At 35.4% G+C, this 23,908-nt stretch overlaps 1 protein-coding gene across 2 annotated transcripts in view; it reads right to left on the reverse strand.

Moving 5' to 3' along the window:
- The window catches only part of LMBRD1 (LMBR1 domain containing 1), a 113,549-nt gene that overhangs the window by 38,143 nt on the left and 51,498 nt on the right, over positions 1-23,908 (reverse strand). For both annotated transcript variants that reach the window (XM_040473871.1, XM_040473870.1), the window contains exons 8-9: positions 19,053-19,178; positions 13,701-13,853 (exon numbers count right to left, since the gene is read on the reverse strand). In XM_040473871.1, coding sequence (XP_040329805.1) covers positions 13,701-13,853; positions 19,053-19,178 — 279 coding nt within the window. The remainder of the gene's footprint in view (positions 1-13,700; positions 13,854-19,052; positions 19,179-23,908) is intronic.

The following is a 23,908-nucleotide window of genomic DNA, read 5'->3' on the forward strand; positions in this document are numbered from 1 at the left end:
CTCAGAGGTAGAAGGTTAATACATAATTTTCATTATCAAATCTTGATAGGACATTGTAAGTTATAGTTCTAGGAAAAGAATTAAGTTTCTTTACATGTTGCAAGTGTTGTACATAAAGTTTTTTAAAAAGTTAGAAGATCAATAATATTCAGCTCGGGCTACAAATTATTGTATTTTAAATTACAAAGAATCTCATAGTGATTTGTTAGGGTAGTACTAGCTAATGGTATTTGGTCATTGTTCTATACTATTCTTATAGAAGAGACTTTCATAAAGATTGACATTAAAAATGAGAGTGGAAAGGATAATGCCAAAATCAGGGTGGGGGGGAGGGGGAAGTAGGGGAGGTCTAGTAGAAGTTAAGATTTTAAAGCCTTATTTTGCCATAATTTCAGATATATGAGAAAACTGCAAAAACTGCACAAAGAATTTTGGTATACCTTCCAACTAAATTGTCCAAATGTTAACATTTACACCTTGCTTTATCATTCTCTAGGTGGCTGGACTGTTTTTGAGAATAAGCTGCAGAAAAATACTTTAATACCTATCCTCCAAAAGCAAATTCTTTCACATAATCACACTTCAATTATCAAAATCAAGAAATTAATATTGATATAACACTATTATATAATCTATAGACTTAATTCAAATCTTAATTGTTCCACTTAAGTCCTTTAGAGAACAAAGTTGTGTTGTTTTTTTTCTGGTCCAAAATGCAATTCAGCATTATACTTTGCTTTTATCTGTTTAGTACCCTTTAATCTGGAACAGTTCCTAAATCACTTTTACCTTCATGACCTTTATATTTTGAAGAGTCCAGGACAGTTATTTGTGTTGTCCTTCAATGTGGGTTACCTATTTCTTTACAATTATTTATATTCAGTTCATGTATTTTTGGCAGAAATGACAGAGGCACAATCGTATCTATTACCCCATTACTGATGAGCTTAACTTGGATCACATGGTTAAGGTGGTTTAAGTCATGTCTCTTCACTGTACAATTACTACTGTCCCCTTTATAATTAGTAAGTCTTGTGTAGAAATAGTGAGATTATGCAAATATCCTGTTATCCCCAAATTTTCACCTTCTAATTTTAGTATTCATTTATTTCTCTTGCAAGAAACAGTACTGTATGTGATGTTTGCCAAATACTGATTTTCTAATTCTGACATTTATTCTACATTTATTAGAATGCCACTGTAGGGTAGAGCTTTCCTTTCTCCATTTACTTATTTCCATCATTATACTCATATATTTTGATACTTAAATGGTCCCAGGTTTAGGAAGCAAGAGCCTCTTCAAGCACATTCCCTTATCATACTCTAGCTATACTTCTGCACTTCTTCTCTGTCTGACATAAGCAGGTGTGGGCTTATATACTTTCCAAGCACCAGCCTCAGCATCAACCATTTCTCCAATCAGCCCGGTTTCCTTTCAAGTTAGTGTTTTATCTATTAGTTGAAACATACACATAGAAATTATTGATCTAGTTTTCCTCTCTCATTATTTTCTGATTTTATGTTTACTTTTTTCCTTGTGCTTTCTGTTGGTTTACTTTGCTCCTTTGCTAGCCTTGCATGCTTGGAATTTAGAGTACATTTTTATCCTTTCTTTTTTATTGATAAATGTGTTTAAGGCTTTGAATTTCCTGATCCTTATTTCATGATCACCGTTTTACATGTATCTCATAGGTTCTAATATGATATTTCCATCATTAATTTTAAGAATTTTGAAGTTTGTTTTTATTTCTCCTTTCCTTTCACCCAAGAGTTGCTGAATACAAGGTTAATTTCCAAGTGAAAAGTGTCCTACTTTATTGATTTTATTATAATTTCTAGTTTTAATGCTGCATTGCAATCAGGGAAGAGGTGTTTGTAATATATCTACTCTGTAGAATTTATTGCAGTTTCTTCATGACATAATATATGATCAATTTTAGTGAATGTTCCATGTGCACTTGGAAAGTATAGACTCTATATTGGGATTTATAGTCCCAAAGTTATGATATACCTTATTGACTTAGGTCTTCTATATTCTTACTCAATTTTGTGCACCTGAAATGTCTTACCCTGAGTATGGTGCTATGTTATTCTCCTACTATTAACATATTTCAATCTACATCTCCTTGAATATCTCATACTTCTTGCTTCATAAAGGTGGTTGCTGTGTTCTTTGGTATGTAACTATTTCATCTTCATCATAACTTACAAATTTTCCTAATAAGTATATTAGTTTTCTATTGCTACAGTGACAAACTACTACAAATGTAGTGGCTTAAAACATCTACTTCTTATTCTGTGGGTCAGAAGTCTGGGCACAGCACAGCTCAGATGGTTCTTTGCTTAAGGTGGCACAAAGCCAAACTACCAAGTTGTCAGCAGGGCTGTATTCCCTCCGGGAGGCTCTGGGGAAGAATCCCTTCATGCTCTTTCAGAGTGTTGATAGAATTCAGATCCTTGAGGTTGTAGGGCTCAATACAGGGTTGTAGTCTTTGATGGCTATCAGCCTCTCAGCTCCTTAAACTGCTTGCATTCCTTTCCATACTGCCCTCTCCATCTTCAAATTAGTAATGGCAAGCCAAGCCTTTATCACATTTTCACTATCCCTGACTTACCCTTTATACCACATACATCTCTCTGACTCAGGCCAAAAAAGTTCTCTGCTTTTAAGGGCTCATGTTATTAGACTGGGCCCACACAGATAATCCAGGATAACCTCCTAAAAGTCTGTAACCATAATTGCATTTGCAAAGTCCCTTCTGCCACTTCATGTGGCTACTATAAAGGGTTCCACAGATTAGGGCATGGAAATCACTGAGGGAGGAGAAAAGGATTCTATCACAAAAAGTATCCTTCTCTGTCGGACTTAATGTTTTTCAGCTTGAAATTCTACTTTGTCCAGTATCAAGATCGCTACACGTTTTCTTATCATTTCCATTTGCCTAGTATATCTTTTAATATACATTTTTAGCCTTTGTCAATCTGTTTTAGGTTATACCTCGCTTTGTGAGGAAAATTAAAATTTTTCTTTTAATAGTGAGTTAGGTCCACTCATTTTTATTGATATGCCTGGAACATTAATCTCAACATATATTATTATCTGAGACTTGCGTGTATTTTATATTTCTCGTGTTTCTTTGTTAATATGTTCTTCACTCTTCCATTTTTAAGTCCTTTTTGTCAAGTAGCTTTATACTTTTGTTTCAGTGCATTTTAATTTTTCAAATGCTCTTAGCCCCTGTTTTCATACTTAGCCCTTTAATATAAAGTTGATTAGTTTTTATGTATCCAACTCCCACCTACTACCCATACAGTAATCTATAAGAAATTCTACTTCTCTCTCTTAATTGCATGATTTGTCTCATCAGAACCTATGTTTACACATATTCTCACCCTTGCCCACATCTTTTCTTCATAGATCTGCAATATTAAATATTCACCATTACTTCTTTTGCTGATGTTTTCCACCTTATCTCTTGGTTGGTTAGAGCTTGGTAATTAGTGGATTTCTCAAGAGCCCGTGGGTACAGAATTCCCTAAGTCCTTAAATGCTTAAAAATCGCTTTTCTAAAAGATAGTTTGGCCAAATATAAACTTCTGACTTTGGACTGTTCATTTAGGCCTTTTTTAATGTCTCCCCGCCCCATTCTTGCTTGCTTTATGTTTTTTTAAAAAATCTGATAATAAGTCTAACTATGTTGACCTTGTAAATCAGTGGATTTTTTTTTTTTTCAACTTGGAAATCTTAAGGACTCTTCTTTAATTCTGAAGTCAGTGTTACTAGGAAAATGCACATAAATTTTCCCAGGTACAAAGTGGCTATTTCAATGTGTAGGTTTCATGTCTATTTTTAGGTCATTTTTTGGAATTACAACTTTAAATATTAGTTCCACTAATTTCTTTTGTTTTGCTTCTGCATGGACCAATTAAGCTTCTCCTTCTCCAATTAAACACATGTAGTTTTTCCTTCTCTTCCATTTCAACACTTTTTGATTCTTTTTACTTCTTGTTTCTTTCTCTTGGTTGTTTCTCCTACCTTTCTTCAATGCTGCTTACCAAATTTTGAGTCTATTTTCCTTTGGACACCCTGTAATTTTGTTTTCATCTCTGTTTTCCTCTCATTTTTCCCACAGTCCAACTCTTCATGTCTCTCTGGTTCTTGGCCATTTCTGGTTTTTTGTTTTTGTTTTTTAAATAATGGTAAAAGATACATAACATAAAATGTATCATCATAACCTTTTAAGTGCACAATTTAGTAGCATTAAATACATTCACAATGTATAACCAATCTCCAAGAATTGTTTGTATCTGGCAAAACTGAAACTCTGTACCCATTAAACAACAACTCCCCATATCTCTTTCTTTCCAACCCCTGGAGGCCACCATTCTACTTTCTGTTTTCATGAATGTGACTACTCTGGATACCTCATATAAGTGGAATTACACAGTATTTATCTTTTTGTGACCAGCTTATTTCATTTAACTTTTAGGGGCTTTCAGATCAATCTTAGGTCCACCTCTAAATTTCCCCTTTTCTCCCATGCACTTTTCCCCAGACTATCTTTGTTTAAACACAAAGTTTTGCAATAAGCGCTGGAGGGAAGACTTGCTAGATTGGGAAATTTCTTTTTGTTTTTACTTAGAGGTACAGTTGATTCTCATTTGCAGATTCTGTATTTGCAAATGCATCTACCCACTAAAATTTATTTATAACCTTAAAATCAATACTTAGGGCACTTACGTGGTCTTCTGGGATATGTGCAGGGTAATGAAAAATCTAAGCCACCTGATGTGCAAATTCCCAGCTAAGGTTGAACAAGGGTACACCCTTTCTTGTTTCAGCTCTCATACTGTAAACAAGTATCCAGTAAGTGGTCTAGTTAGCATTACATTGTTTGTTTTGTGCTTTTGTGTTGGTAATTTTGCTCTTTCAAAGAGCCCCCAGCATAGTGCTGAAGTGCTCTCTAGTGTTCCTAAGACTTAAGAAGGCTATGATTACTGAGGATATACTTGTGTTAGGTAAGCTTTATTCAGACAGAAGTAATACTGATGTTGATCTTACATCTACAGTTCAATGTTAATGAATCAACCATATATGTTAAGCAAGTCTTCTTAAACACAAACACAAAAAAAAGATCAGTCATTGATTTTTTAAGACCTGCTCCAAGCTTTTCTATGCACTGGAGTTTCATTATTATACCAATGTAAAGATGGATTAGGTCACTTACAAGTGGGTTTATTCTTTATATGAACTACAATATCCATACCATAAAGTTACTGGGAATCTACAAAAGATACTGTAGGTTCCAGAAACTCTAATATACAATTACTATTACTCTAAGAAGCATCTACATTAAAACCCCCCCAAAAATCTCTCTCAAATAGTAATCAAGTAAAATTTGAAATGCACATTTATACATCCAGTAAAAGCCTCCTTTAAAGTTAAAAAGTGCCAGTCTTTTTCTTTAGACATACCTAAATAGTATGACCTAAAACAAACAATAAAAACATACATGCTTTAAATATTATTCTTAGAAAGGAAATCTGCTACATCTTTAAACATAGTTGTAGTAAATTCTAGAGGCTCCTGGGATGACAAAAATATTAGTTAAAAAAATTAAAATATTCCCACACAACTTCAAAACAACTAAGCACTGTCTATGTATGATAAAACTATTTTTCATTGTTTACCTTATGAATTTTAGTTGTGTTTGTGTATGTGTTGGGGGTTAGGAGATTAGTGGGACAAGTAGAAATGTAAATTTTAATAGTTCTTTATTATGTGTCTGATTCAAATAAACAGAATAAAACAAAAATAATAAAATGCTTAGGAATAAACTTAAACAATGAGACAAAAGACTTATCCACTGAAAACTACAAAACACTGCTCAAAGAAATTCAAGTAGACATAAATAAATGTAAAGACATGCCATGTTCATGGACTTCAAGACTTAGTATTATTAAAATAACAATACTACTAAAAGTGATCTACAAAATCAATGCAATCTCTATCAAAATTACAATTTTTTTTTGTTTATTTTCTGGGTTTTTTTTGCAGAAACAGAAAAACCCATTCTAAAACTCTTATGAAATTTCAAAAAACCCCAAATAGTCAAAACAATCTTACAAAAGAAAAAGTTACAAGACTCGCATTTCCTGATTTCAAAACTTACTACAAAGCTACAATAATCAAAATAGCTTTGTACTGTCATAAAGACAGATATATAACCAATGTAATAGACCCCAGAAATGAACTCTCCCATATATGATCCATCGATTTTTGACGATGGTGTCAAGACCAAAAGGTCAGTCTTTTCAACAAATAGTGCTGGGTCAAGGGCATCCAAATGCAAAAGAATGAAATTGGACCCTTAACCTTAATCATATAAAAAAGTTAACTCAATATAGTTAAAAAGACTTAAACTTAAGAGCTGAAACTATTAAACTTCTAGGGATAAAAAGGGGGAAACATCTTCATGGCACTGGACTTGGCAATTATTTTTTGGATATGACACAGAAGCACAGGCCACAACAGCAACAAATATTAAATAAATTGGACTTCATCAAAATTAAAAACTTTAGTGTATCAAGGACACTATCAAGATAGTGAAAAGACAAACCAAGGTTGGGAGATAGTATTTCCAAATCCTATATCTAATAAGGGATTAATATTCAGACTACTAAAAAAAAAAAAATCCCTTACAAGTTGACAACAATAAAACATAAACAATTTAAAAACAGACAAAAGACTTGAGTGAACACTTGAGTGAACATTTCTCCAAAGAAAACAATACACAAATAGCCATAATGAAATGAAAAGATGTTCAAGATCACTAATTATTAGGGAAATGCAAATCAAAGCCACCACAATGTATCACTCCAAAACCATACGGTTGGTTATTATCAAAACAACAGAAAATAAGTGTTTGCAAAGATGGAAAGAAATTAGAACCCTTGTGCATTTCTGGTGGAAATATAAAATGGTACAGTCGCTGTGAAAAAAAAGTTTGTAGGTTCCTCAAAAAACTAAACACAAAACGGAAATGTCATCCAGTAATTCCATTTCTAAGTATATACTCAAAATAACTGAAAGCAGAGACTCAAACAGATACTTGAACACCAATTACCGCAGTAATGTTATTCACAATAGCCAAAAGGTGGAAACAACCCAAATGTGCACCACCAGATAGATAAGCAAAATGTAGATTACATACACAACGGAGTGTTATTCAGTCTTAAAAAGAAATAAAATTTTGATACATCTACAACATGGATAAATCTTGAAGATATTATGCAATTTGAAATAAGCCATACACAAATGAACACAGTAATAATTCCACTTATATGATGTACCTAGAACAGGCAGAGACAGCAGGACAGAGGTCATCAGGGGATATGGGCTGGGGGTGGGTGTGGAATGGGGAGTTATTCTTGTTTAATGGGTATGGTGTTTCTGAGATGAAAAAAAGTTCTGGAAATGAATAATGGTGATTGTTACATAATGTTGCGAATGTTCCATGCTTAGTATCACGGAACGCACACTTACAAATGGTTAAAATGGTAAATTTTATATACATTTTACCACAATTTTTAAAAAGTCTCTATTTATAACTTTCTATGTAAATACAAGAGGTATGTATATAATATAAGGTATATATATATAGTAAAACCAAAAGTTGGATTTAAAACCTAATGAATCCATAGGTTACCCAGGCCAATTAGCTATACAAGCTTGAAGTATGCTGTCAGGTAGTTAACAAACATCAGACTGTATTCTTAGAAATGTGTTCAGTATTATTTCTGAAAGTTGTTTTAAGAAGCCATTAATTTATTCTAATTAGATGCTTAGTTTTATAAATGTCTACAACATAAAACGGGTATTTTCCCTTGAGTTCTATGGCAGCATTTAAGAAGTTGAAAAATTTTAAATATAAACCTATAACAATAGCAGCTGCAATCTCCTGAGCTGTTGACATCAAAAGGCATTAACGCTACATACATTATTTCTTTTAATTCTCACAACAAAAATAAGGTAAGTATATAACTCCATTAGTGAGTTAAGTTAAGGTGAGAAAAGTTAAGGTTTAGAAAGGTGAAGGAACAGAGTTTGGACAGCTGGTTAGGATCAGAGCAAGGACTCAAAACCAAGTGTATGCAACAGCAAAGTCCATGCCTCTGAAATGAGGTATGCATACCCTAAGAATGCAGAGCAATGTGAAACCACAAGATCATTAGGTTTCTCATGAGGATTTACTCTTATGAAAAAAAATTATAATATTTTGTCATAAAAAAACAGAATCGTAGAACTGAATTTTTCCATTTGCGAAAATTTAAATCCAATACATTTTCTTTTTTTTTTAATTTTTTTTTTTTAACGTTTATTTATTTTTGAGACAGAGACAGAGCATGAATGCGGGAGGGTCAGAGAGAGAGAGGGAGACACAGAATCTGAAACAGGCTCCAGGCTCTGCACTGTCAGCACAGACGGGGCTTGAACTCACGGACATGAGATCATGACCCGGGCCAAAGTCGGACGCTTAACCGACTGAGCCACTCAGGCGCCCCTCCAATACATTTTCTAATAAAAGAAACATGGATCAGAATACAGATTAAAAGGCAATATTAGCACAAAAGTTTGAGATAGAACATAACTTCAAAGGAATTTTCTATCAGGAGAGTCTCATGGATTGTAAGTCACCTCTGGCAGGTAGGGAGCAGTGCAGAGGGATGAGTGGACCTGTCTCTACCTTCTTCCACTAGGACTACTTAGATGCTAATATTTAAGAAGCACTAAGAGCATGTATCTTCCACTTTATGAACTATATCAACTATGCACAAACACAGAAGTGATGATAATTTTTATATTTCATTTGAGTAAAAAAAAGCAGTGTTTATCCCATCACAATCATGTTAAACCCTCAATTTTATAACAATTTAAGTTTGTATCCCCAGAGTTTTCCTTCAGGCATGCCTATTTTCATTCCTCACTGTTCCTAATTATTCCTCTTATTCTTAACCTAGGCCCAGAAAATGAAAGAAAGGTAAGAATTTAGATCCATATTTCAAGAATAATACAGTCATATAACAAAAAGAATAAGTGGTAAATTGATTGTACAGGAGGTTTGGGCCAGTGCAATAATGGGAAGAAAAAAAAAAGCAATTGGGACTCTTACACTGGAAAGGAATAAATAAAACTGTCTTTAAGCATCTAACATGTTCATGTACATAAAAATTCCTTAGGAAACTATAATAAAGCTACTAGAAGTAAAAATTTAGCCAGGTTGCATGATATAAGGTCAATGCACAAAAACAAATTTCTACATACTAAGAGAAGCCAATAATTCAGGATTGAAGGTAAACAAAATCATAAAATCTTCTGTCTTCTCACATGGAGGAGGGGGTGAGAGAGCCCTCTGGGGTCTCTTTTATTAGGGCATTAATCCCATTCATAAGGTCTCAACCCTCATGACTTAATCAGCTCCCAAAGCCCCCACCTCCAAATACCATCACATTGGAGATGAGGATTTCAACATACAAATTTTGGGGGAACAGAAATATAAAGATATAGGTAAATTTATCAAAATATTTTCAAAACCTCTACACTGACCACTACAAAATGTTGCAAAGAGAAATTTAAGATATCATAAATAAATGGAAAGCTATCACGTCCATGAATTGGCAGGTTCAGTATTAAAATATAAGCCAGCATCCATCTTGTCAGCTCAGATGAAAGAATGAGCACTAAAGGTTGTATCATCCCCAGGCAAGGCTGGACTGGCCAGGGAACCTGCAGAAATGCAACTCCACTAGCTTATAAACAAAGATATAATCACCAAATGTACCTAATGAAATCTCTAACATAAAGAGTAAAAGCATTTTTCAGATTCCAAGTCTCCTGAAATGGAAAAGACTTCCAGGAGACCAGACAAAGCAACACCAGAGCACCTGCTAACATGACCTTCTGGGCCTCCAATCAGTGGGGTCCACCTTCTCAGGAGGGCCTTTGCACCAAAAGTTGCCTTTAAAAACCCTCGTTTTTCAGGGCCCCTGGGTGGTTCAGTCAGCTGAGCATCTGAATCTTGATTTCAGCTCAGGTTATGATCTCAGGGTCATGGGATCAAGCCCCAAGTTGGACTCCATGCTGAGTGGAGCCTACTTAAAGTTCTCTCTTTGTCTCACTCTGTCTCTTTCCTTCTCTCTCTCTCTCTCTCTCTCTCTCTTTCTCTCACCCTCTGCCCCTCCCCTGCTCACACTTGCACTCTTGTGCTCTAGAGTTAAAAAACAAAACAAAAAAACACCCTCACTTGTAAGCCACTGGGAGAGTTCAGGACTGTGAAGCATTAGCTCCCTGTTATCCTGGGTGGTGCCACACCAATAAACAGCCTTTCTTGCAATAGGCTGGTATCAAGTTTTTACTTGCTTGCTGTGCATCAGATGGATGAACTCTCATCTGGTTCAGTTTACAGTATCAAGTGTCCCCAAATTTGCCTACAGATTCAAAGTAATCCCACTAGAAATCCCAGTGGGCGTTTTGTAATATTCTAAAATTTATATTGAAATGTGAAAGATCTCGCATAGCTAAAACAATATTGAAAAGAAAAACAAAACTGAAGAATCTAGACTACTTGATTTTGCAACTGATTATATAACACCAATAATCAAGTTTTAGTATAAGGACATATAAATCAATGGAGCAAAAGAAAAAGTCCAGAAATAGACCCACATATGCACATGATCAATTGATTTGGCAAAAGGTACCAAGGAAGGCCAATGAGCAAAGAACAGTCTTGACAAGAAAATGTTGCTGAAACAACTGCATCTCCACATGGAGAAGAAGCCCTTAAGTTATACCATCCCATAAAATTAACTTAAAAATGATGACAAACCTAAAATATGAGTTAAACTGTAAAATTTCCAGAAGAAAACATATCAGAAAATGATTGCTATAAAAACTTAAGGAACATCTCTTTGAATGACAGTGTTAAGAAAACATAAAGGCAAGCCATAAAAAGAGACAACATTCACAATACATATATTTGACAAAGTATTTAATCCAGGACACATAAAGAATTCGTAGCTCACTCATCAAACAAAAACTTAAATTTAAAAATGGGCAAAAGATTTAAACAGGCATTTTAGAGCAAATATACAGGGGTGCCTGGGTGGCTCAGTCGGCTACGCAGCTGACTCTCAGTTTTGGCTCAGGTCATGATCTCCCAGTTCATGAGTTCAAGCCCCTTGTTGGGCTCCAGGCTGTCAGCACAGAGTCTGCTTGCAGATCTCTGTCTCCCCCTCCCCCACACGCACACTGTCTCTCTCTCTCTCAAAATAAACAAATACACTTAAAAAAACTCTTAGAGAAAATACACAAATGGCCAATAAAAATACAAAAAGTGCTAAATATCATTAGTCACCAAGGAAATGCAAATCAAAACCACAATAAAATATTATTATACAGCCATCAGAATAACTATTACAAACAGTTACAATATAAGAGCTGACAAGGATATGAAGCAATCTGAAATCTCACATTGCTGTGGGAATAAAAAATGGTACAACCAGTTTGGAAAATACTTTGGTACTTTCTTAGAAAGTTAAACATACATTAAACATTAGACCCAGAAATTCTACTCTTAGTTATTTACCCAAGAAAAATGAATGAAATGAAAACACATCTACAACAGACGTTTACATCAGCATTATTCATAATAATCTCCAACTGGGAATAACTCAAATCTCCACTAAAGGGTGAGTGGATAAACCAACTGTAACATAGACACCAATCAGGATACTACCCAGCAATAAAACAGAATGAACTACTGAAAAAAAAAAAAAAATGCAACATAGACAAATCTCGAAAACATTTTGTTGCACCAAAGAAGCCAGAAAAAGGATTATACTACACTCTATTCCATTTATATGAAATAATACAACACATAAAACTAAACCATAATGACAAAAGGACATCAACGGTCGTCTGGGGTCTGAGTTCAGTGGGAGACGGGAAGTCATGGAGTAGTTTTTGAAGTGATGTGGGTCTTCTATATCTACATAGTTGGCAAAATCAATCTGCACATTTAATAAAGTTGATTTAAAAATCCCTCTAAACTAGGTTCAGTGAAATAGGACAGAGCATGTTTAAATCAAGGCAGCTAATGTTAGAGACCAGGTTATAAATATTTATAAAGAAGCCATATAAAAAATTTAGAATTAAGATAAGGTTGAGGAGAAAAAAAAAAGAAGATAAGGTTGAGGAGGGTTTTAGCATACCTTTGGTATTACTAAGACAATCACCTTGCAAAAAAAGAGTGGTGAGTCTTTAACAAAATTGATTCTAACAGAAGGTTTAAAAATACACAATAGGGGTGCCTGGGTGGCTCAGTCGGTTAAGTGTCCAACTCCGGCTCAGGTCATGATTTTATGGTTTGCGAGTTTGAGTCCCTCCCGCATCAGGCTCTGTGCAACAGCTCAGAGCCTGGAACCTGCTTCAGGTTCTGTGTCTCCCCTTCTTTGCCCCTCCCCTGCTCACGCTCTGTCTCTCAAAAATAAATAAACATTAAAAAAAAAAAAAGTAATACACAATAGATCTGATTATGATGTAATTTTGAAGAACTCTTCCAAAAAGGAGATTTTTAAGATGAGCAGCCAGTGCATTTCCTTATTTCCTTTCTAATTATAAGAGAAAGATAAAGCAGAACTCAACCTAACTAATCCTTTCATGGGGCTCTCTAAAACATTTTTTTTTAAACTTAGGTAAAACCCACTTTAGAGCCTCATCTTGCCTAACATTCTTTATACCAGTCTATTCGCTGCACTTTGTAAATTACAACCTGCATACTGTTCTATACAAAGTTCAGGTGTTTGAAATGCCAGATACAGAATGGACAATAAAGAAGTCTATTGCCAGCAGTTCTAGACACTTTTTAGACTCAGAGTTGTATTATTATGCCCTTAGTTCAATCTAGGTCCTTAAGTGTAGGTACCACTATCCAATCTGAAGAAATCAAGGCTAGCAAATGATCGTTTCAAAAAAGAAAAGAAAGAAAGAAAGAAATTAATGGTTTTCTGCCCTGAATAATACCTTTTTATATACTTTCAGAAACATACCACCTAACAAGGAAGCAAATTCTATTAATTTCAGTTATGGTATCTGAGTTCTAAAGTGGGTCCCAGTTTTCCTATTTATAGAAAAGTACAAACTTGTGCAGCATGTGGGTGGCTCAGTTAGTTGAGGGTCTGATTCTTTATTTTGGCTCAAATCATGATTTCACAGTTTATGAGATCAAGCCCAGTGTCAAGACTCTGGGCTGACAGCACAGAGTCTGCTTGAGATTCTCTTTCTCTCCCTCACTCTTTGCCCCTCCCCCACTCATGCTGTCTCTCAAAAATAAGCAAGCATTAAAAAAAAGTACAAATTTTCAAAAATGTGCTGGCAGCACACATTACTTACCTATATTTTAATTTAAATTTCCCAACACCTCTGTTACAATACTTGTTTTACACATGAGTAAATGAAGTTCAGAGAGGTGTGTAACTTGCCCAAACTACCAAATGACAGAGCTATGATTCAAAACCAGTTTAACTTCAAAATTCATGCTCATAAGTATCATGCTATAATGCCTTACAAAGAGAAGTCATTCTCTCTGAGAGGTCTATCTAAACTGAAGAGTGACAACATAATTTTTGAAAACTCCATTTACCTTCAGGGGACGCAGAGCACCACAAAATTTTGTCCACCAGCTGTTTTCAATGAATTCTAAGTGCCTCTCTCTTTTCCTAAGTGTTCGTAACCTTTCTTCAAATTGTTTTAAGGCGCGTTTATCCCTTGATGGCAAAGGTCGACCATCCTTGCTCTACAAATAACAGACCAAAATAAAAGTTTTTTACCATTAAGGTCTTAGTAAAGTATCCATCAAATTTAGAAAATCATGCAACAAAAGCTTTTTTTAGGTTGGATATTCCTCAGGCAAATTTACAAACTGAAAAATACAGACAACAACTAGGTGACAACACACATCTCTGAACCAAGGTCAATATCAAAATGCAGATGTATATACATTTAATACTGAACTTCTTGATCCCTATTTTCCAAATACATGGTCAAGTTATGTGGAGAGACATAAATATCTTTAAAAATACCTTTTTTATATGGTACTTTATTCAATTTGCTCAATTACTCTCCCTAACCTCCAAGCTCCTCCTTCTATTCCTTAATATGTTTGGTCCTACCCCTTCTCTCCCTTTGGGCAGCGCAGGTTTCAAATATCAGCAGAGAGATGCAATACTAGTATGTGCTATGCAGAGGTTTTTAGAACTGCTGAGAACTTGCACTTTCTTATTCTCCAAGTACTTTTGCAAAATGAATCATGTTTTCTTCGGCCAACCTACTGACGGAAAACTCCCATTGATCTATGTTTATGTGATGCTTACTGTAACCTGAGCAGTACCTTTTCCATGGTCTCGAAGATAACACTTTCCCACTTGAATTCTCCTGGCCCTAAGTGTCTTCAATTAGGTACAATAATAAACTACAGTAATATGACAACTGCTGAATATACAAAAAGGTGTATTGGAAGGTGTATTGGAAGCAACAAGAAACATATTTACATGGAACTACATTTTTAAAATATAAAGACATCAGATATTAAAATGTTAATATCCCTACTTAGGTTTAAGTAGGTTCTTAAGACACAGACAACAAAATTGCTCTCTAGCGTATCCCAGTGCAGGCTCATCTGAAATCATCAAAATAATGAAGACAACACTCAAATATCCTTTAATAAAGAAATTTACACAGTTATAAAGATCTCTTTACATAATGGCACTGCCATGCTCTTCTAGACCGAGCCATCCTCTTCCATACCTTACCATATTGCTTCTCAAACTTTATCATGCATAATTACCTGAAAAGTTTGTTAAACACAGATTTCTAGACCCTATGAATAAAATTTAGTTGGTCTTGGGTGGGGCCTAAAATTTGCATTTCTACCAAAGTCCCAGGAGATGCTGGTGCTACCCAAACAGGGACCATAGTTGACATACCTGAGGCTATATTTAATTATCTTCACTCCTTTAAGTCAAATACCATATGTACTATCAAATTGTATCCTCAATAAAAGGAACCTGGGAGAAAGGTATTTTCAGAAGGACAAAGGAGTAAAACAAACACTCCCTTCTAGAAGACAGATCCAGGCAATAATACTTCAAGTGTATGCTATGAGAAAGGTTTGGTACTTTGTACCTTAAACATTCAGCTTTTCTCAAAACTGCCATTCTATTATCCAAAGGATACCAGCAATAAAGTAGTTTTATTTAACAGCTGGTTTTCACTATTTCAGAAAAAAAAAAAAAAAAAAAATTAGTAAACTGATTTAAGGGTCCACTGAAAATAAATCCAAGTTATCTGCCTATTTGGTGAATATTTCAGTGGAGTAAAAGACAGAAGTCCATTCTGCTTTGCCTATTGACCAAACCAATAAATATAAGAAGAATATTGGTTAGGGGCGCCTGGGTGGCGCAGTCGGTTAAGCGTCCGACTTCAGCCAGGTCACGATCTCGCGGTCCGCGAGTTCGAGCCCCGCGTCGGGCTCTGGGCTGATGGCTCAGAGCCTGGAGCCTGTTTCCGATTCTGTGTCTCCCTCTCTCTCTGCCCCTCGCCCGTTCATGCTCTGTCTCTCTCTGTCTCAAAAATAAATAAACGTTGGAAAAAAAAATTTAAAAAAAAAAAAAAAAAAAAAAAAAAAAAAAAAAAAGAATATTGGTTATAGAAACAAACACCAGGATAGAAACTCAGCGGGATGCCTGGGTGGCTCAGGTCATGATCTCCTGGTTTGTGAGTTCGAGCCCCACGTCGGGTTCTGTACTGAGAGCTCAGGGCCTGGAGCCTGCTTCGGATTCTGTGTCTCCCTCTCTCTCTGCCCCTGCTCTGCTCACATTCTGTCTCTGTCTCTCAAAAAGTGAATAAACGTTAAAAAGTATATATTTAAAGAAACTTGGCAACTAATTATCTCATCTGGGAAAAATATACATAAAAAGTATATGAACACATAGCCTTTGTTCAAAAAAAAGTAAAATGTGAAAGAAAGCTTCCCTTCACACTGTCATCAAGTACTACTGCCCTTTCCTATTGTTATCAACATTAAGTAAATCAGTATCCTTACACACATTTTCTATGGATTTATACGCATTCATATATGCTAACATACATATGGTTTTTGTTATACGTAATAGCTAACATTTCTTGAGCACATTTCTTGTGCCTAAAACTTATCTGTTCCCTTATGTTTACTCTCCTTAAATCTTCAGAACAAAATTTTGAAGTTGGTAGTACTAGTATACCCATTTACTAGATGAGGAAAATAAGGCTCACAGATATAATATGCATGATAAGGAGAGCTAGAATTTGAACTGAGAGACTGATTTGATAATCTACCTCATTCTTTTTCATCACTGCACACCACATTATACCATGGTACCTTAATAAATATTTTTGAACACTTAAGACTGTTTTCTTTTGGAAGGGGAGGGTGTGCATTAACAGTGTGCATGAACATCCTTATATAATGAAGTAGGATACATTCTTAAACATCAGCTGCTGGATTAAACTTTACTAACAGGTGTGTTTGTTTGTATATGTACATGTCATATCACATAATTTTCTTTAAAAGCTGTAGACTGTACATTCCCACAAACAGTGTATCTATGCCCCAAATCTCATTAATACCTGACAGAGGTGAAAATGTTAAAGATTTCTAAAAGATAAAAAAATAAATATATATAAGGAGTACTTCTAATTAGCACATCTCTGATTATGAAGGTGACCAACCATCCTGGTCTCTGTACTGCAAGTTCCATGTTCTGGAAAATCTCTCAGGTCCTAGGTGAACTAGGATACTTGGTCAACCTACTTACTACTAAAGAGCTGAAGCATCATTTTATAACTTCCACTGGATAGTTTTTCCTTCAGTAAATGCTATTTGGGTCTTTTGTTCAATATTTCTATGTAACGCTTGTCCTTTTTTCTTACTGACTGGAAGATGTTCTTTATACATAACCTATACTGCAGATTATTTCCTCACACTTTTTTTGCTGGTTCTTTAAATTCCTTTTTGGTGGTACTTTTTGGGTACATAAATTTTAGAACATAAAAATGTAAAACTCACCAATGTCTCAATCAGCATTTGGGATTTTTGTGTGCCTCGTTTAGAAAGGTCTTCTATACACGAAGAAAAAACTTTACTTTCAATTTCTCCTAATGTTTTTTAAGTTTTGTATTTGATTTGAATTCAGGATTGTTTTACTCTATGGTAGGGGGGTCTATGAAAATTTCATTTTTTGTCTTCTATGATTGCACTGAATTTCTACCTAAAGTTATGAACAACTGTCACCTCTACAATAATGAATTTTTCCAATCAGGAACTGAGGAAGTTCTCCATTTATTTCAGTCTTCTATTATGTATTTCAATAAATTTTATAATTTCTACCAGGAAAATTCTGACATTTCTTATTATTTTACGGTTTACAGCTATTGTGAATGAGATCATTTCCTATTACATCCTCCAAGTGGTTCATGATTTCTGCATGTTTGTATCCAGGCACTTTGATGAACTCTTATTAGTCCTATTAATTTGATTAATAATTAATTGAGGTTAATTTTTTTTAATTTTTTGTAATGTTTATTTTTGAGAGAAATAGAGACAAAACATGAGTGGGTGAGGGGCAGAGATAGGGAGACACAGAATCCAAAACAGGCTCCAAGCTGTCAGCACAGAGCCTGACACAGGGCTTGAACCCACAAACTGTGAGATCATGACCTGAGTGAAGTTGGGCGCTTAACCGACCGAGCCACCCAGGTGCCCTAATTAAGGTTAATTAATAAACAATCAGGGTTAATTAACCCTAACCCTGACTCTTTGATTCTGTCAGATTTTCTTGGTAGATGATATCTGCAAATAATAAAGGATATTTCCCTTGTTTTCACTCTCTCATTCCAATGTTTATACCTGCAATCTTTCTTACCTGACTAGCACCTCCACGAAAATGCTAACGAGCAACAGTGATACTGACTGCACTGTCCTGAATGGGAATGTTTCATTCATCATTAAGTATGAGGCTTGTTACAGGCTTCCTTTCCTAAGTACTTTCTTTTCTTCTAATTTGGTAAGGCTTCTTTTTTGTTTGTTTATAAATATAATTTATTGTCAAATTGGCTTCCATCCAACACCCAGTACTCATCCAACAAGTGGGTAAGGCTTCTTTTTAAATCATAACTACAAATTGACTTTTACTAAATATTCTTTAGCATCTATTAAGATGCTAATATTTCTCATTCTTTATCAACATATTAAACTATTCTAATAGATTTTTCTAATGTGTCAGACTTTGCATTTCTATGATAAACCTAATCTGATAATTACAACATATTCTATTATAGCATAGGTTTGAATTGCTAATATTTTCTTTATAACATTTGCTTCTATGTTCATAAGAGAGATCAGTACATATATATATATCCCTTTTTGTGTGCAATTACCATCTGGTTTCTATATCAGGATTATGCTAGTTTAGTAGAATAATTCAGAAAACTTTCCATTTTTTACTATGCTCTATAGATAATATTTATCTGCTCCTTGAAGGTAATAGAGAAAGAAAAACTTCATTGTGTTTTTAGAAGTACATTTAATTGGCAAGTGGTTACATGTAACTTTTAGCTTATTCCACTAGTACGTAAAACTTGAACATAAATGATACAGTAAAATCTGATGTTACACATGTAATCAGTATATGTGGGATAAGCAAGGTCCTGTTCATACCTGAGAAGAATTTTTGTTTTTTAGTTGTTTGAACACTGATAGAAATTCTCAAATTGTCAATGTTTTGCATTTCACAGAAGACAAATTTTAAAACTAAGGACATAGTTTCTTAAGGATATGTTGCAAAAAAATTCAAACAATGTCAAAAATATGGAATTGCCAATGTCTGAGTCATATCAGAAAATAGCACAAAGACAATGTACTTTTATGCTTCCCAATTACAATAAAATACCAACTTACTTTTGATTTAATCGTTTGAATGTGTTGCTCCACTTCTTCAATGTCTTCAGTGTTTTCTAAACGTTCATAAGCAGCACTTCTAGTGCCTTTTATCAGATTTAAAGGTAATGCAGACATGCCATAGGCCTAAAAGAAACAAAATTAAAATGTGTTTTTAGTACCACTATTTTACACACAATTATACACAATTTTGAGGGGGGAAAGATCCTTTAAAGCAACTGCCAGGGCACCTGAGTGGCTCAATCAGTTGAGCGTCTGACTTTGATGTCAGTTCAGGTCATGACCAAGTTCATGGTTGTGGGATCAAGCCCCATGCTGGGCTCTATGCTGAGCGTGGAGGCTGCTTAAGATTCTCCCTCTCTCTTTCTCTGTCCTTCTCCCCACTCGTATGTGCTCTCTCTTTATAAAATTAAAAAAAAAAAAAAAAAGAGCAACTGCAGAGTAAGCAGTTGTAAAGGATTATAGTCACTGAAGAACATGGTACATGGGAGTGAATCATGATTATACTGTCCCATAATTCTCTTACTTCACATTAACAGTTATATAAATTTACATCTGTATAATACTATTCACAGAATAGATAACATGTATGGTTCAAAGGTAAAGTTGCAAAAATAATGTAAATATAGTACAACAAGCTCACTGATTCATGCTTCTGTTTATCCCTTCTGCTACTGAACCCCTCTAGTGTATTTTTCATTTCAGTTATAACTTCTATTTGATACCTTCTTATATTTTCTGTAGTTCTGTTAAAGTTCTTGCTGTGTTCATCCATTCTTCTCCCCAAATCAGTAAGCATCTTTTGGACCATTACTGAATTCTTTATCAGGTAAATTGCTTATCTCCATTTCATTAAAGTTTTTGTTTTAAGTAGATGTGCCTTATTCTTTGGTTTGGGACATACTCTTCTATCTCATTTTGCTTCTATGTCTATATGTATTATGTGAAATAGCTACCTCCCTCAGTCTTGAAAGAGTGGTCGTGTGTAACAGCTGGTTCATGTGGGCCATGAGACCAATCTCCCTTGGCCATCAGAGCCAGGCACTTCATATGAATGTCCACTCTATTTGCTGCATATGCCCACCAGCTGTGGCAGAGCCAGCACTGCTGTGTGGAAAGGTCACTCATCCCACCCAGTTGTGGCTCAGGCACTGTGCAGGAAGAGTGGGGTTCCAGCTGCTTGCCCATCATGGTTATGACCCAGTCTCTATGCAGGTTAGATGGGGCTTAAGGTCCCTCTAGAAGCTAATTACAGCCTGGATGCTGCTAGGGGACAACAGGGCTCAGGTGCTCATCAGCCCAGTTGTAGCCTATCAGGTGCACAGGAAGGTAGGACTCAAGTTGCTGGACCAACTGGGTTGTGGCTTGGCTGCTGCACAGTGAGGGCAGGGCTCAGCGCACTCTACCAGCCCAGCTGCAGCTTGGTTCTCTGCACAGGTTGGGCAGGACTTACAGCACCCACTTGGACCACCTGCAGCTTGGCTGCTCCATGGGGAAAGTGGGGATCATGGTGCTCATCTGGCCCATGTGCAGTCTAATCACTGAGTGAGTACAGTGGGGACACTAGCCTGGCCCTTTTGCAGCTGGGGGGCTATGTGGTGCGGGGTGCTTGCCAGCCAGGGTAAGGGGTAAGTGGACAGAGTATGCACTCTAGTGCTAGCATGCTACAGGAAGGGTAACAAAAATGGCACACATCTGCTCTGTCATCAGCAAGTTAGAATGAGATTCCAAAAATGGACTCCACCAATGCTTCCATCACCAGATAAAGTCCCTATAGGTCCCTGCCTTTGTCATAGCCACCTTAAAATTAGTTAAGTGGTTCTCTCTCACAGTATAAGTGCTCTTCAATCTGTTGCTTTTGTGCTGGATCTTGGGGAGAGCAGGTGTACGCACACACCACTTATGAGCAGAAATCTCTGTTCCCTATAGTTCTATGATTCTCCCTCTCTTAACCTACCCATTGATTTTCAAAACCAGATAGGATTTTTTTGGCAGGGGGGTGGGGGGGGCAGCATATCTCTCCAGTGCCAGCCCCTAGGGTCAGGATGCCTGATAGGGGACACAATCTCTTTACTCAAGGGAGAGTTCCTTATTTGGGGGATCCCTCCTGATTGTGGCATCCCCTGGGATGGGGTCCCCTGGGTGAGGCCATATCTTTGATTCTCCTATACTACTGAATGTGTCTTTTTTGTCTTTTGTTGTGGAGGTGCTGTTCATCTAGTTCCAAATATAGCTGTAAGTTTATCATGTCCATGGGAGAAGGTGAGTTCAGGGTCTTCTTTAAGCTCTCTCCACCATCTTTAAACTCTCTCCATGGTTTGGTTTTGTTTTATTTTATTTATTTATTTATTTATTTTTAATTAAGGGAGAATACAAAGAACATACTAAAATCCCAGAAATCAACTAGTTCTATCAGGTAATACCAACTGCCTATAACACATTGTATCTAGATAATTATATAAAATTATTACCCAATATTCAAATCCTTGTATTTTCTAAGGGAGAAATACCTTAAAATATAGTATTTTAAAGTTAATGTTCTCATGATTTCCCTATCATCTCCCCTTCTTCCTAAAGTGGTAGTAGGAAGTAGGTTCCGATAGTAGGAAGAAGGTTCTGTTTCATATTAGAAGAACACATAATTTAGAGTAATTTTTTTGCAATTAATAAATTCTTATCAAATTTATACTTGTAATGACCTTGATAAAATAGAAAAAGTAAAGAATATAAAATATTATATACTTAAAACACTGAAAATGTAAATTAAGAAGCCTACAGGAGCCAAAGTATACCACAGCTCTTTAACCTTTCCTTACAGGACTTTCCTATCCCTTTTACCATCTGACCCATTTGTTTCTTCTAGTAGTTCCACAAATTTTCAAAACATTATTGGGAAGAAAGTAACATAATACTTTCAGACTCTGATGAATAAGCAGTATTACCATGATTATTTACCAATCATCTGCATTCACATATCGTTTTAACACCAAGTCTATGTTGCTTTTTACAACCAAATTCCAAGGCAAAAATATTTTGCTAAACAGTTTATGCCCAAATAAATTCCCTGTCCTCCCAACCACCTCCAAACAAGCTTATTTTACCCCAATGCTTGTTACTCTCTGTTGAATGGATTTTATCCCCAAATACAGAACCTCAGTATTCAATATTATTTCCGAAAGAATCTGTAGTCTACTAGTCTCACTTCTATAAACCTAACTTCTACACTGCTTGCAAAGTAATCTCTAGCACCCACATCAGATTATGTCACTCCTCTAATTAACTTCCATTAAGATATCTAGGATGAATTAAAATAGTTTTCAAAGGGCTCTAGGAGGAGACCCTAGGATTCTGGGTAGGTGCCTTTAGGGCCACTACAGGAGACAAGAAGGCAGGTAGCCAGGCCTGCTGCTACTTCAACCAGAGCAATTCTATGTTGTACAACTTTTTTCTGTATCATGTAAGATTGTTTTGTTTCATTTTGCTTTGTTTTGTTTTTTTCAATGATAGGTAGAATGACTGGTCTTGTGAATTACTGGTCTTGTAATTATCTAATCCTGGCATACAAACCTCTTCATGACCCCTACCAGCGTGTCTCATGCCTCATACCTCTGAATTGTTCACTATTCTTAAAACACTCCAGTTTTACAAAGGCTTTTCCAGCTTCCACACTTTGACACATGCAGTGCCTTTATCTAGAATGCCCAACTTATCATCTCTACTTCTCTAGCAAATTTCAATGCCCTTCAGGCCTCAGCTTAATTACACCATGTCTGAGAAATATGCCTTGACTTGAAATGTGCCTTGCTTATTACTCTATTATAGTACAAAACACTGTACGTTAACATGATTGGTCTGTACATTTGTTTCATCACTAAACACACTGCACATTGGCCAAACTTGGCTAATCAGAATCACTCAGAAAATTCTTATAAACATAGATTAATCAGCCAGACTACTAACAAGTACAGGAGACTATCTGATCTATAAAAACTAGGTCTCAATTCTTTTTCCTACCTTTATTCTAAGAATAAAGATTTATCAAATTACTAAAATAATTGTTTCTATTAATATTTAACCAAAAATTGTTTGAAAAATAAATCTTAGTTCACACAAACCTAATTCCTTACATGGAATTTACATATTTATTAGACTAGCTGAACTAAATTCCTAAATAGCTTAACACAAAAATCTAAGAAAATAAAGATATGTCCTTGGTAACACCTTGTGCTAACAGGGGACCAGAATACATCTTTTCATGAATTTTTAATTGTCTGAAAAAAACAATTAGAGAAAGTTGTCATTGTTTGGGGTTACCTACCTTTTAGAGTTTTTGTGGGGGGAGGAAGGATTGCATGTTTAAGTTTCAACGATTATCAGGAAATGTAACCATAATATTTAGATTCTAATAAAATTGACATGAAACATTTAGTCAACACAACCTTAGGTTCTCAAATAGTCTTTTTGAACTTAACCTCAGACTTCTTTGGAAAAAATGTATTTAAAAAGCTATCCGTTTCAGGAACAAACTTTTATTGCTTACTACTGCCCTCTAGTGAATTACCAGAAAATCAACAAGGCTAAAGAGATTGTATCATTTAATATGCTTCCAGGTTGGTCATAATTGCCTCCAATTTTATTTGTTTCAAGTTCCAAAAATAAAGCACCATCCATATTAAAACCCAAAATTTTCAAAAGAATATATACAAATTACAAACATTTCTAATACCTTCTTACACCGCCCAGTTTAGAACAGCAACTTTCCTCTATATATATATCTCTAATATCCGGAATGATAGTTTCCAATCTGTGATCCATGGAAAACTATAAAGGTACTGCCTGTAGACTGCATAAATGTC

Source organism: Herpailurus yagouaroundi, unplaced genomic scaffold (assembly GCF_014898765.1).
Source record: "Herpailurus yagouaroundi ecotype Mexico unplaced genomic scaffold, PumYag 139, whole genome shotgun sequence".
Lineage (NCBI taxonomy): Eukaryota > Metazoa > Chordata > Mammalia > Carnivora > Felidae > Herpailurus > Herpailurus yagouaroundi.